The 15,398-nt window shown below is 51.9% G+C and overlaps 2 protein-coding genes across 2 annotated transcripts in view; one reads left to right on the forward strand and one right to left on the reverse strand.

Moving 5' to 3' along the window:
- Window positions 1-15,398, reverse strand: part of LOC139604076 (uncharacterized) — a 1,261,625-nt gene that overhangs the window by 61,211 nt on the left and 1,185,016 nt on the right.
- On the forward strand, window positions 3,971-4,903 carry LOC139603976 (olfactory receptor 14I1-like). Its single transcript, XM_071454974.1, has one exon. It carries the CDS (start codon window positions 3,971-3,973, stop codon window positions 4,901-4,903), a length of 933 nt encoding a protein of 310 aa, XP_071311075.1.

Here is a 15,398-nt window from a genome sequence, read left to right on the forward strand (position 1 = left end):
TTCTAACCAACTACACACCCATAATCCCAATGCTATTGATCAATTTTGGAAGCCTTCTCCACAGCCTCAGGTCAAATGCAGAGTTCTCTTGCAGGTCTGTGCCATTCAGCAGAGAAAGTTTAAATTTCTCAGCATCCAGGGTTCCAGCAAGGCCGGGCAGCTCCTGCCGTGGGGCCGGGCCCCTTCCCAGGGACCCCGCCAGGCCCCATCGGCTGCCGGGCAGGGCAGGGGAGGCCGCGGGGCCGAGGCCGGGCCGGGCCATGGCTGCAGTTGGGAACATCTGGGCCCTGCTGAGCCCTGCCCCGCCGCCAGCCCGGGCCCAGCCAGGATCCGCCGGGCCCCAGGAGCAGCCCCGGGCCGGGCCGGCTCGGCCAAGATTCTGCCACCCTTGGGCTTCAGCCGCAAGCCCCGGGCAGGGGCAGGAGAAGCCATCGGCCCCCGGCCGTGCTGCTGCTGTGCTCTGGCCTGGCTGCTGAGATCCTGGCCCTGCCCCAGCGCGGCCCATCCTGACACAGCCCCAGCGCAGCCGCTGCAGAAACCTCCATCGTAAAACAGCTCCGGCCGCAAGCACCGAGCCCGGCCAGGGGCACGGAACCATCTGCAGGCCCCGGGTGAGATATGAACTCTTTCAGTGCTTCCATCCTCCCTCCAGTGAGAGAAAAGGACAAAGTGCAGGCACACAGAGGAGCAACATGAAGACACCCAGGTCACTGAAGGGGAAGTTGAGCCCCAGATGGGAGGGATGAGGAGATGCCTTGATCTTGGGGCTGAAATCCTCTTGTAAAGCTATGGGGAAGGATGTAATTATTATATCAGACTCTCTTTTTCCCTATAACTAATTGAAAATATGGGAGATGACTTGTTCAGCAAAGGCCTCCATGGTAAAGTAAGCAAATGTTGAAGTAGCTGTGATCCCATCAGAGGTTTAAAAAGAGAAAGAGAAGAGTGGTGAGACCCTGTGTCCTCAGGGAGAGAAGAAGAAGATCTCTGTTCCCAGAGAGGAAGATTATTTCAGAAATAGATGAAGAGAATCTTTGCTCTTGAACAGCTCATCTTTAAACTCATACCCCATAAGCTGACATGGCCAAAAACACAGCTGTGGGAAAAGCTGTGAAAAATGGGAGGGACTTCACGATTGCAGATTTTCTGGGCAGCTGCTCTTGGTGGGAATTGAGAGCCACGAGCAAATGTTTTTCTTATGGAGAAGTCTCCATAGCATGAAAGAGAGACACCTCTGCCTAAGTGAACTGAAGAAAGACTGTTCTAGATGGTGTAAACTGACTGAAACTTTCAGGTTTTGTCTCCTTGCATTGTCAGTAAGAAAGAAAAGGTTGTAGGGAGTGGAGAAGTGTTCATATTCTTATTACTCTTTCTTCTTTTTACTGGTAATAAACTTTTCTATATACCCTTTTAAAATTTTGAGCCTACTTTGCCTTTCTCCTAATCCTATCTCACAGCAGGAAATGAGTAAATATATTCCAGTGAGTGCAATGGTAATTAGCCAACACTGATCCCACTGCACTGATAGATGCATTGGCTGAGAAATCTCAAAGTGGCAAACCAAAATCACTCCAGATACATCCCTGATAAAATGCATTAGAGCAGAGGGAAATCAAGGCAGAGCCATGGTTTGTCAGGACTTGTTGCATCCTGATGAGCCCTGTGGTGCATTTGGAGCTGAGCCCTTGAACCTCAAGGCCTGAGAGGAGATTGCACAAACCTTTCCAGGAGTCAAAGTCAGAAGAAAACCCCAAAGTGTCTCAAAGCATGAATGGGTCCCACTGAGGTCCATCCCCAACACAGGCTCCTCCTGGACTCCTTGGAAGAGAGAATTGGAGGCCAGGATTGACCAAAAAACTCTCAGAGTCTCAATGTAGAAAGGAAATTCCAAACTACCTTAAAATTTTTGAGAACCTCAAAGCATTACTGAGCCCCACTGAGTGTCAGTACAAAGCTCTCAAGGGACTCATTAAAGCAGATAATTGGGGCCATGATTGCACAAACTCTCACAGAATCTGTATCAAAAGGGAAACACCAAGTACCTTAAAATAACTGAAGTACCTTGAAGCATTAATGAGCCCACTGAATGTTGTTACTGATAACGGCTCTCCAGGGACTCATTAAGCAGATAATTGTAACCTGTAAATGCACAATCTTTCTCATAGAGTCTGTATCAAAAGGGAAAGAGGAAGTGCCTTAAAAAACTTAAGTACCCTGAAGTATTAATGAGTCACAATCAAAGCTGCAACAGGCAGAGAATCTCTAGGGACTAATTACAGCAGATAATTGGAGGCCATGATTGCACAAACCTCTCAGAGTCTCCAAGGCAAAAGCCAAAGCCAAAGTCCTTTGAAAAACCTGCAGTCCCTGCAGGGAGCATTCAGGAGCCCCCAGGGCCATTGCTGAGCAAGGCTCCCCAGGGACTCCTTGCAGCAGATCCTTGAGGCCACTGGGATGTGGGCTAGGGGGGGATGCTGAGGGCAGCACAAGGGGCTGACAGTGCCCAGCCTGGCTGGGGCTGTGCCAGGAGGCCCCAGGGCCTCAGGACAAGGTGTCTCCTCCCAGCCCTTGCTGGCACAGACCCTGCTGTGCCCCAGGGCACCAAGACTTGGCTTCTCTTTGTCCCCACCTGTCAGCACTGCCTGCAGTTCTCTGCTCTGCCTGGGGCCTGGGGACACTTGCTCAGTTGTGTCCCTCAGTGGGACCCATTAAAGTCCAAGAAACTTTGGAGTTGGATTCTGCCTTGGAGTTCTGGAGAGGTTTCTTCAGCTCCCTCTCAGGGACTGATGTTCAGGGCCTGAGCACAAAGCCCCAGAGGCTGATTAAAGTCCTTGTGCTGTGTCTGTGCTGCTGAGCTGGGCTGGGCTCCTGGCACAGAGGCAGCTCCTGGTCACCAAGAAGAGCTTCAAAAGCACATTTCTCTGGATGAGCAGCTCTTGTGCCAGCCCAGCAGGGCTGGGGCACTGCCTGCAGCCAGCCTGGGCACATCCCAGAGGCACAGAGAGCTTCAATCAGTCAGGGCTGGGAAGGGGCTGAGAAGTGCCTGGGGCACAATCACTGCCAGCCCTTGGCACAGGAACCTCTGGCTGCAGGACAATGCAGCTGCAGCTCCTGGAGCCATCTCCTCAAGCTGGAACATGCCAATGCCTGCAGAGCCTGTGAGTGCATTCTCTGCTTGTCTCTTGTGCAGAGCAGCCAGGGGTGCCCAGGGCTGTCTTGCAGAGCAGGGTCCTGCAGCCCAGGGCGCTGTGCTGGGGCAGGGACTCTGCTGCCTGCCAGGGACAGCTCTCAGCCAGCCCTGGCAGCTGCTCCCAGCACTGGGGGACAAGATCTGGCTGGGAGGAGACAGCTGGTGAGGCTTGGAAGTGTTCTCCATGTGTGGGGAGGATGCTGCATTGTTCAGGACTGCTCCCAGCATGGCATTGAACTGCAGAACATTTCCAAGTAGATTATACAGGGTGCACAGTGAGGCAGGGGCTGCATAAAGGGGAAAATCCTGCTTTTTTATTCTACTGCTCTGGGTTGCTGGGATGGGAAACTGCACATAGATATTCTTCTCCCAGTTCAGGTTAATAAAAAAAAAATTTATTTCTCAGATCTTACAAAACAACAGTTATAGAAATCACCACAGGGCCCCTCACAGGCAGCATCAGTGTTGCTTTTCCAGCCTCCTCAGGGTTGCTCTGATGGCAACAGAGCCAGAGCTGCACCTGGGCAGTGCCTGAGCTGGGAGGGCTCTGCAGGGCAGAGCTGAGCCCCCAGGGCTGGGCTGGGCTCTGGCAGCACTGGCAGGGCCCAGCCCTGGGCACAGGGAAGCAGCTGCTGGCAGGGACAGCTCCAGGCAGCAGAGCCCTGGGCAGGCAGTGGGGGCAAAGTGCCCCCAGGCTCTGCTGGGATATTTCAAGTCCTCTCCACACCCAACTATTCCATGATTACTTTTCTTACAGATCCCCATGTGCAGCCCCAGCAAATGTCGAACAGCAGCTCCATCAGGCACTTCCTGCTGCTGGCATTGGCAGACACGCGGCAGCTGCAGCTCCTGCACTTCTGCCTCTTGCTGGGCATCTCCCTGGCTGCCCTCATGGGCAACGGCCTCATCATCAGCGCCGTAGCCTGCAGCCACCACCTGCACACGCCCATGTTCTTCTTCCTGCTCAACCTGGCCCTCGCTGACCTGGGCTCCCTCTGCACCACTGTCCCCAAAGCCATGCACAATTCCCTCTGGGACACCAGCAACATCTCCTACACTGGATGTGCTGCTCAGCTCTTTTTCTTTACGTTCTTCATCTCAGCAGAGCTTTCCCTGCTGACCATCATGTGCTACGACCGCTATGTGTCCATCTGCAAACCCCTGCACTACGGGACCCTCCTGGGCAGCAGAGCTTGTGCCCACATGGCAGCAGCTGCCTGGGCCAGTGCCTTTCTCTATTCACTGCTGCACACGGCCAATACATTTTCCCTGCCCCTGTGCCATGGCAATGCCCTGGGCCAGTTCTTCTGTGAAATCCCACAGATCCTGAAGCTCTCCTGTGCCAAATCCTACCTCAGGGAACTTCGGCTTCTTGCTGTTAGTGCCTGTTTATTTTCTGGATGTTTTGCATTCATTGTTTTCTCCTATGTGCAGATCTTCAGGGCTGTGCTGAGGATCCCCTCTGAGCAGGGACGGCACAAAGCCTTTTCCACCTGCCTCCCTCACCTGGCCGTGCTCTCTCTGTTCCTCAGCACTGGTATATTTTCCTACCTGAAGCCCCCCTCCATGTCCTCCCCATCCCTGGATCTGACCCTGTCAGTTCTGTACTCGGTGGTGCCTCCAGCCCTGAACCCCCTCATCTACAGCCTGAGGAACCAGGAGCTCAAGGCTGCAGTGTGGAGACTGATGACTGGATGCTTTCAGAAACATTGAACTGTTGGCCAATTTCTGCAAATCACTTGTAATAAAAGTCATCTTTGATCCTTCTTGTTCATTTAATTTTGGAGGTTCTTTTCCTTTGTTTTAGTATTTTCATATTGTCAACAAAGAAATGTCAATCTTGGTGCCATTTCTCATTTCATTTCTGTCCACCTTACCTGTGGCCACAGACTGTGTCAGTGAGGGGTTGTGCTCTTGGTGGCTTTAGAGGAACTAATGGATCTCCCAGCAGAGTTTTCTGCAGAGATGCCCTTTTGTTGCCTTCTCTGGAGCTGCAGCAGCAATGTCTGTGTGCAGAGCTGGGGCAGATCAGTGCTGGCCCAGCAGCTGTGCCCAGCAGCAGCAGCAGCAGCACTTGGTGTTGCCAGTGCTGCTGCCGTGGCCCTGCCCCGCTGCCCTGGTGGCCCTGGTGTTGCTGCAGGGCCTGAGTGCTCTCGGGGCCGGGCACAGCCCTGGGGGTGGCAGTGCCGGGGCTGCAGCAGGGACAGGCCATGGGCACTGCTGGGGCAGCGCTGACGCCTCAGGCCAGGCCCTGGGGGCTCCAGGCTCCTTGCCCAGGCTCTCTCAAGAACACGGCCAGGCCAATGCTCAGCACAGAAACCCCCGTCAGCAGCCCCAGGCTGGCCGTGGGCAGGCTGGGGGCAAACAGCATGGCTGGGGCTCTGCAAGGGCCCTGGGGCAGACGGGAAGGAGCAGCAGAGCAGGGGCTGATCCATGCCCAGTGCGCTGCACAGCCCAGGGCAGCGTCCCAGAGCGTCCTCATGCAGCTGCCAACAACATCCCCCCTCTGCAGCCCTGGCCTCTCCCCCAGCTCACACAGGTGCCCCATCCTTGCAGGCACAGACACGGCAGCACTGCCTCAGCAGCCCCTGTTTGCATTGCACACAGCAGGGCCAGCACACCCATGCTGTTGCTGTGGGGACATGAACCTGAGGGAGCACAAATGCCATCAGCCCCTGGGGCCAGCAAGGCCTGCGGGACACCAGGGAAACCACTCAGCTTTGTCCTGGCCTCTGCACTCAGCCAGAAAGTTTGTTCCCATCAGCTGGGAGTTTCCTGTGCCATTGCAGATGTTGTTGCTCAGAGCCAGGGCTGCCTGGCAGCACCCCCACACTGCCCTGAGCATTTCCTTGGCTTCACCTTTGCTTTCTTTACTCTTCCCTTGTACAAATTTCTTCCTCTTGCCCAGCCCTGTTTCCTTCCCTGCAAACAGCCCATCCCTGTTTGCCCTTTCCCCTCTGGCCCCACTCCCCATTGCAGTTCCTGACTTGGCCCCATGGGAACGTCCCTTGGGGAGCAGGATCATCCTACAAGTGCTGCAGGAATTGTCTGCAGGCTCCTGCAGTGCCTGCTGCTGCTCCCTTGCCAGAGGCACCCCAGGCCAGGGGGGCATATCTGGGCTGCTGTGTCTGCCTCTGGGGCTCCCTGTTCTGGGCAGTGAGGAGGAGCTGCAGAGGCTCTGCAGGACTGACAGGATGGGCTTTGGGGCTGCCAGGAGAAGCTGAGGGACCTGGGCTGCTGGAGCTTCTCAAGAGGAGGCCCAGGGCTCATCCTGAAACTGCTCCAAGGGTGGTTTCAGAGAATCCCAGAATCAGCAAGGTTGGAAAAGACCTTGGAGATCATCAAGTCCAACCTGTGCCCTGACACTGCCTTGTCTCCCCTGAGCCTCCTCTTCTCCAGGATAAACAATCCCAGCTCCCTCAGCCGCTCCTCACAGGACTTGTGTTCCACAGCCCTCCCCAGCCTTGTTGCCCTTCTCTGGACACGCTCCAGCCCCTCCATGTCCTTCCTAAATTGAGGAGCCCAGAACTGGACACAGCACTGGAGGTGCTGCCCAACCAGTGCTGAGCACAGGGGAAGAATCCCTGCCCTGCTCCTGCTGGCCACACCATTCCTGATCCAGGCCAGGAGCCATTGGCCTTCTTGGCCCCCTGGGCACTCTGCTGCCTCATGTCCATCCTGCTGTCCATCAGTCCCTGCAGGTCCCTTTCTGCCTGGCTGCTCTCCAGCCATTCTGTCCCCAGCCTGTAGAGCTGCAGGGGTTGTTGTGGCCAAAGTGCAGGACCTGGCGCTGGGACTGGTTAAACCTCACCTTGTTGGATTTGGGCCCTGGATCCAGCCTGTCCAGGGCCCTGTGCAGAGCCCTCCTACCCTCCAGCAGATCCACTCTCACACCCAGCTTGGTGTCATCTGCAAATTTGCTGATGCTGGACTCAATCCCCTCATCCAGACCATCAATGCAGATATTGAAATCCACGCTGGCTGGCTCTGATCCCTGGGCCATCCTGTGGGTGCCCTGTGATGGCACTCAAGGTGATCTGTTCCATAACCTTGCCGGGCACCCAGGTCAGGCTGACAGGCCTGGAGTTCCCCAGCTCCTCCTTCCAGCCCTTCCTGGGGATGGGCTCACACTGGCACCTCCAGTGCTCTGGGCCCTCCCTGCTGAGCCAGGACTGATGGTAAATGATGGAAGCAGCTTGGGGAGCTCATCCACAGCTCCCTCATCCCCCTAGGATGGATCCCATCTGATCCCACACACCTGTGAGCATCTGAGTGGCTCAGTAGGTCAGCAGCTGCTTCCTCCTGGATTCCAGGGGGCTGTTCTGCTCCCTGTGCCCATCCACCAGCTCAGGAGAACACTTGTCCTGAGGGCAACCTGCCCTAATATTGAAAAGTGAGGCAAACAAGTGTAAAGTAGCTTTGCCTTTTCCTTATCTTTAGTTACTGTATTCCCCACTGCACTCAAAAAAGAGTAGAGGTTCTTCTTACCTTATCATTTGATATTAATTTATTTATAGAAATATTTTCTATTGCGTTTCACAGAAGTGGCCAGGTTAAGCTCTAATTGAGCTTTCACATCTCAACTTTTCTTTCTGCATAACCTAACAACATCCTTAAACACTTCCTAAGTTGCCTGACCTTCTGTCAAAGTTCATGCATCCTTTTCTTTCCCGAGTTCCCACAAAAGCACCATGTGGAGCCAGGCCAGTCCTTTTCCTCACCAGCTCATCGTTTGCCACACTGGGACAGGCTGCTCTTCCCCCTTAAGATTACTTTGTTGAAATGTGTCCATCCTTCCTGGACCCCTTTGTTTTAAAGGGCTCTTTCTCTCTAAAAAAGTCAGTACCTGATTTGGTACTCCCCAAATCTGCATCCTAAACAGGCCAAAGTCTGCCCTTCCTAATTCCAGTGTAGAAGTTTTGTTGCTGCCCCTCCTTCTTTCACAGAACATGGAAAACTTGATGATTTCATGGTCACTGTGCCCCAGGCAGCCTCTGAGCCCCACATCTGCCCCCAGCCCTTCTCTGTCTGTGAACAGCAGCAGACAGAGCTTTCCTTGACAGTGGGAGTGTTACCAAAAATTCAGTGAAAGAGAAAACTCCTTAACCCCAGTGTAGCATTAAGAAGCAGCATTCTTTATTCAGCTGGATGCACGGGGGAGAGCTCCTCCCAAAGCCCTGCATGCTGAGTACAGGAAAGTTTCTGTTTATATTCTGTATTTTGCACACATATTCATTGATTGTCCTGGACTTAAAATGCATATGATAATCATTTCCCCAAAATCATTGACAGATTTCCCCTCCCCTTTACCCATGTGTTCTTCTGTCCTGGGGGTCTCTCTGGTGGTCCCTGGTGGTCGTGGACCCCACTGTTCCAGTGGGCCTGGCTGAGCTGGCAGGACCCTGAGGCTGCTGAACTTCCAGTTCCCCTTCTCACACAATGGGCATTGTGTGGTTTCCATAGGCCTGGGGATGCGGAGAACAAGCTCCAGGTGTCAGCTCACCTGGTGTAGGCAATTGATCATCTGGTAACATGAGGTCACAGAGTGGGCTATGACATCAGAGAGTGGGGGATGTGAGGTCATTGATCAGTTATGACATCACAGAGCCAACTGTGCCATCACAGAGCCAGCTGTGACATCACAGAGCAGACTATGACATCACAGACTTGGCTGTGACATCAGAGACCAGCTGTGTGACATTAGAGAAGAGACTGTTACATCCCAGAGGGGCTGTGTGCCATCCCAGCAGGGCTGTGTCAGGTCACTGGGTTGGTCACTCGGCCCCAGCTCCCCCTCACAGTTTCTCCCAACAAGTCCAATGCTGTCCATGCCCAGCGGGGTCCCTGTCCCCCGGGATCCCCCCGGCCCACCTGGAGCCACAGCCTCCACCAAAGGATGTTCCACAGGATCCACCCCAGAGCCTGACATGGGGACAAGGGGCCAGGGCTGTGTGACCAGGACATCAAGGACGTGGATTATCCAGGTCACTGTGGCCTGGGTTGGGTTGCCCAGGGCAGGAAAGATGTCTGGCAGCTGGAGCAGGGTCTGGGAAGGGCCTCCAAGGTGGGGCTGGAGCCCCTGGGCTGTGAGCAGAGGCTGAGGGAGCTGGGCTTGTCCAGCCCAGAGCAGGGAAGGCTGAGGGGCTCCTCATCCCAGCCTGGCAGTGCCAGCGAGGAGGGGATGGAGAACACAGAGCCAGGCTCTTCACCGGGGGCCTGGTGGGAGACAAAAGCCAATGGGTGGAAGGGGAAAGAGGGGAGATCAGCCAGGACAGGAGGAGATGAAATGAGTCAGGCTGGTTTGAGCATTTCCTCAGCACCAAGAGCAGCCTGACCTCCCTTCTCCATCCACCACTGACAGCTTTGCAAATCAGGAATTGTTGAAGCTGTTTTGCACCCACTCCAAGACGAACATCCTGATCAAGAACTAAATTGTGTTTATATCTATCACAGAACCATGTTAGTCAAAAATCAATTTTAGTATGAAAATCACTTGTGGGTGGTGGACTCATTAGGAACTGCTGGGAAGTTGCACATAGCTCAAGGAAGAGCGAGATTGTTATTAAATTGTGTCCTGTTCAACCATGGTCTGTTTGCCATGAAGAGAAACTTTCTGTGCCTCTGAGTCTCACCAGTTCCTGACCCCCAAAGGACACAAACCTGATGAGTTGTTGTTCCCACTCCAGTGGCTGCACTTGGACCTCGCTCCATAGCCAGAGCAGAGCTCCCTTGTCCCAGAAAGTGCCTGGCAATGCAGGGATGAAGGAAACAGGACAGGCTGTGGGGATCAGGAGCAGAGCCAGGGAGAAGAATGACTTTGGCATTTGATGGAGCTGTGCCTTCCCTTGGCTTTGTTGGCTGACAAGAAATGAACATCCCTCTGTGTCTCGGGCAGCTCCTTCTGCAAGGAAAGCAGGTGGGAGTTGGAGCCAAGGAGCTGAAAGCTGCAGGTGCAGCCTGGGCTGGAGGGAGCTCAGATTTGCACAAGGCTGCTCTGAGTGCCAGGGCTTGGATGGGGGAAATGGTGGGGTGGGGGTAGGGACAGAGTCTGATTGATTGTCAGCCATGAAGGGTCTTGATTTTCATATCTATTCCAACTGCATGAGGAGGTACTTGGATTCAGTGTCAATTGGAGATTGCACATATCGATTTATCTAACAGGAAAACAAAACTAAACAGGACCTGAGAAATCTTTTCTCGCTGTCTTTTTAAATATCAGGTATTCAGTTTGAATACACTACTGAGATCTACTTAACCACAAAGGATTTGAAAATTAAATCAAATGATTCCCAGAGGCTTGGCTTGTTCAGGTGTTCTGAATGTTCATGAGCCCTGGGACACTGAATTCCTGCACTGAAGAGCTGAAGGCTGAACAAGCCTCTGGAGCAGTGAAATTCAGCAGCAGCATCCAAGTTGCTGAGGATGTCAGCAGCCCCCAGTGAGGCCATCCCTGCCCAGAGAGCGTGGGGGAATGGGCAGACAAGGAGAGCGTCCCTGGGGCTGGGGCAGCACAACTCAGAGGCACCAGCGGCTCCAGCTGGGCAATGGAGTGTGGAATGTGGCTGGGAAAGCCCTGCCTGGGCTGGGCCAAGCAGCACAGACAAGCCCTGACCGCCATCCCCCAAACAACTCTCGCAAGGAGACATTTAAAAGGAATTACATTTGTTTCTGTACCCTGAGTTGAACTCCCTGGAGAAATGCCAACAAGAGATTCTCGGGAGCTCCAAACTATAAAACAGCCTTTACTGGGAACTTTAGAAAATCAGGGAAACTTTGGCAAAAGTTTTATTAGGACATTGTAGTGGTTTTGGGTTGTTAATTTAAGATTTTTCTTCTCTTGAGATTTCTTAACCAATGATTTGATGAGTATGGTGGGTTTTAGCGTTGGTTAATTATTTATGTATTTATTTTGTTGTGAGATTGGATTACAAAAAAGGTAAAGTGGGTTCAAAATTTTAAAAGTATAAAGAAATTTTTTTTAACAGTAAATTAAGAAAGAAAAAAAGGAGTAAGAATTAAATTCTTGGAACACTTTATTTTTCTTTATAACTTTTTCTTTTATACTGACAATATAAAGAAAGTAAAAATTCAATTTCTAGTTAGGTTACTATTTCTAGAATAGTCCTTTTTTAGTTTCCTTAGGGAGTGAAGTTTTTCTTGTTAAGGTTATGGAGATTTTTTTTCAAAAGGAAAAAATTGGGTTTTTGTGGTTCTTAATTTTGTCATGGATATCAGTTCTGTGGAACTTTGGTATTGTTAAGTTGTTTTTATTGCCAGAAGCTTTTCTACAGCTTGTTGATGGGCCATGTCAACTTATGGGATATTGTTTTAATGATGAGTTATTTAAAGGTAAAAACTTTTATTATTTTCTTTTGAAATTATTTTTATCTCTGGGAATATAGATCTTCTCTTGGGGGTACTGGATTATGTTTTTATCTTCTCCTGTTTAAATTTTTATGAAATTACAGTTATTTTAACATTTGTTTTTTTTTAGTATGCAAGTTTTTTGTTTGAAACTAATTTGAATATTTTTATTTTTTTTAAATTTTATGTGCTATAAAAAAAGAGTTTTTTCTCTATAGTTTATAAGAGGGTTTTATTTTTAAGATTAATGTACTTTTTCTTTTTTTTTATTTGGAATTTCATGTCTTCTTCACTGTCTTTGATGGTTTTATAATATTTTTATGTTTGTATTTTGTTTTTCCCTTTTACTTGAGGGAGGATTGAAGTATTGAAAGGGTTGGCCCCTGACCTGCCAGTAACTTGTGGTGGAAGTTAAGGTTGGGTTGAGTTAGGATTGGTTTTATGGTTAATTTTTGTGGGGTTTTTTGTTTAATTTTAGTTGTAGGGTTATTTTGTATGGGTTGTAGGCTGTAGGGGTTTCTGGTTTTAGTTGTGTAGAGGGAGGGCACTTGATGGTGAGATTTTAATAGCTGTGGCTGGCTTTGTTCTGGTTGGGGTTTTGTAGCCTCTTTTGTTTTCCTGTTTGGGAGTTGTTGGGGTTTGGTTTGGTCAGAATGGGGCCGATGGGGAGAGGGTGGCCTGGGGAGGGGGGAAGGGGCTCAGCCCATGGCAGGGTTGCTTGGTTTGGTTTGGTTTGGTTTGGTTTGGTTTGGTTTGGTTTGGTTTGGTTTGGTTTGCTTGAGATGGGGCTGGGACCAGGGCCTGCTGCTTCTTTGTTGTCTGGAAAAGAAAGAGGAGGTTCCTGGGGTTTTTTGTCTTTTACATTTGTGTTTAACAGAGGCATGTTCAGTATCTCAGTGGTTTAACAGATTGTCAGTTACACAAAAACTTTTATATTACTTTTAAAAAATCTTCTCATGTCAAACTATGACAGACATTCAATCAACAAAACAACACTTCTCAAAGCAATGACTTGGCCCATTCACCTCCAGAAGCTCTAAGACTGTTCAATGAAATATTAATCAAAATTTGGAAGAGAAACAGAAGAATAAGACACAGAAAGAGAGAAACAAAAAAAGAAACAGAGAAGCACACACACAGCTACAAAGCCCTGGGTTCCAGCACTGTTCAAATGGAAATTCCAAGAGGAGGTAGGGTCAAGATGTGTGCTTGACTTGTGGTCAGCCTTCAATACCCCTTGGTCTCCCTGGGCCCTTCCCCCAGGTGGGGCTTGGGCTCATTTGGTCCCTCAGGAGCTGGGCTGGGGCTGCAGAGGTGGCTGTGGAGCATTGCCTGTGCTGTGCCAGGGACTGGCAGCCACTGCTGGGCTGGGATAGAGGCTCTGGGGGCATTGGGGTTCCAGGGCAGGGCAGGGCTGGGCTTCCAGGGCAGGGCAAGGCTGGACCTGCCCCTTCCTCCCCCACACACAAAAGGTTTTGATCCAAAAATCTCCTCCAGTCTTTCAAAACAGTCAATATTGCAGGTGAAATCCCAATTCTGGCCATGGGCACCTGGACTAGGACAGTTCTTTTCCATAGGAAGAAAAGCCCCAGTTCTTGCCCTATTTCTGGTTTGATTGCCTGGATCTTGTTTGGTTTTGTTGTTGCTTTGTTTCCCTGCTGTGCCTGAAGTGACCAGTAAGGAGCAGAGTGACTCTTGCCAAGGAACTTTGTGCTGCTGTCCCTTGATATTAAATCTGGTTTATTATTACTATTTATTATCCCCTTGCTGGGGATTTTTTCAGTGCTCTCAAGGCCTCGTTGGTACCAGGGTGAAGGAGCCCTGGCCCAGGCTCTGGCCCTGGGGGACACGGGGACGCTGCCGGGGGGTCCCTGTCCCCCTGTGCCACCCCCAGGGCCCCGGCCCCCCGTCCCCGTGTCAGGCTCTGGGGTCGATCTCGTGGAACATCCTCTGGGGGAGGCTGCGGCGCCGGGGGCGGGGGGACCCGGGGGGACAGGGGACCCCGCTGTGCACGAGCAGGGTTGGACTGCTCTGGGGGGAACTGTGAGGGGGGCCGGGGCAGAGTGACCTCCCCAGGGACCTCACACAGCCCCTGTGATGTCACACAGCCCCTGTGATGTCACACTGCCCCTGTGAGGTCACACAGTCCCCTGTGGTGTTACACAGCTGCTCGATGATGTCACAGAATACTCTGGTGTCAAAGCATCACACTGCGATGTCACAGTTTGTTCGGTGATGTCACAGGCTGCTCTATGGTGTTACACAGCCACCTGGTGATGTCACAACCCACTCCCTCATGTCACAGAGCCACACTCTATGATGGCAAGATCTGCTCTATGGCCTCACACTATGATGTCACAAACAGCTGGGTGATGTCACAACCCCCTCAGTGATGTCACAAAACCCTCTGTGATGTCATAGTGACACTCTGTAATGTCACAGCACACACTTTGACCTCACACCTGGCTCTATGATGTCATACAGCCATGCCATGATCTTTCAGCCTGCTCTGTGATGTCACAGAATCCCCTCTATGATGCTGTAGCTGCTCAGTGACCTCACACAGCCCACTCTGTGCTGTCACACAGCCCCTTGCTGACATCACAGCTGCTCTGTGCCTCCATGACAGAGCCACAGAGGAGCTGCTGTGACACAGCCCCCTCTGGGACATGCCACAGCCCCTGCCAGTGCTGAGCCCCTGGGAGCTCTGTCTGTGCCCTGCTGGTGTCCCTGAGGGGCCCTGGCAGTGCCCCAGCCCTGCTGGGCTGTGCACAGGAGCTGCTCCTGGCCAGAGCTGTCTCTCTGCAGCTCTGCTGCCCTTGCCAGGAGCTGCCTCTGGGCCAGGAGCCCGGCCCAGCTCAGCAGCACAGACACAGCACAAGGACTGTAATGACCCTCTGGGGCTTTGGTGATCTTTGCATCGAACTCAGTCCCTCAGAGTGTGCTCAAAGGACTTCTCAGGGACTCAAAAAGAGGGTGAAACACCTATGTTTCTCATACTTTAAATAGATCCATGTGAGGGACAGGACTGAGAAAGTGTCCCCAGGTTCCAGGTAGAGCAGAACACTGGTGGCAGTGATGACAGGTGGGGACAAGCAAGGCAAAGGTGTCTCTGGTGCTGAGCAAACCTGCGCCTCTGTCCCTGCAGGCTGTGGGCATCCCCCGGCTGCCCCACCTGGCTGGCCCCTTCCTTTGCTGACAGCTCTGCCTCCTGCCTGCCTCTGCCTGCCCACACAAAGCCTTGGGCTGCTCCAGGCTCCTGCTGGGGGATGTGCTGCACCACAGCCCTGCCCTGGCAGGGAAATTCCTTTCTCCTTGTGTCCACTCTGGGCCTCCCCAGCTGCCCTTGGTGCTATTATGTCTTCTTCAGGCTCATTCCCACTATGAACAAAAGCTCCAGCCCCTCTGAAACCACCCTCCAATCCCTCCCAGGCTACTCCTGTTCTGTCCTCAGTCTCCACCCAACTGACCCCAGAGCCTGCAGACTCTCCCTGCTGGTTTTATGATGAGGCCTCCAAACCCAATCTTGGGAGATTTTTGGGTCCTCTCCAAGGTCTGTGAAAATGGAAAAATAGTGATCAAAGTTATTTTCTCCCAAATCTTGAAGTGACAAAACAAGGGTCAATATCTCTAAGCTTAATGAGGAAAGATTTACATTCGTTAGAAGAGGAAATATTTCACAATTATGGAAGTGACATGAAACTGCAACTGTTTTTCCACAGAAGTGGATGCCCCATCCCAGGAATTGTCCAAGAACAGGAGCTTTGTGCAACCTGACCCAGTGAAACCCTCTCATCCCCAGTGACAGAATTCCTGTAGTGTGGGTTCTCTGATGTGCTGGGTG

The sequence above is a fragment of the Agelaius tricolor genome, unplaced genomic scaffold (genome assembly GCF_023055355.1).
Source record: "Agelaius tricolor isolate 1412-34295 unplaced genomic scaffold, bAgeTri1.0.p SCAF_43, whole genome shotgun sequence".
Classification (NCBI taxonomy): domain Eukaryota; kingdom Metazoa; phylum Chordata; class Aves; order Passeriformes; family Icteridae; genus Agelaius; species Agelaius tricolor.

Coding starts and splice junctions, on each gene's coding strand:
- LOC139603976 (XM_071454974.1), top strand. CDS start 3,971: ATGTCGAACAGCAGCTCCATCAGGCACTTCCTGCTGCTGGCATTGGCA.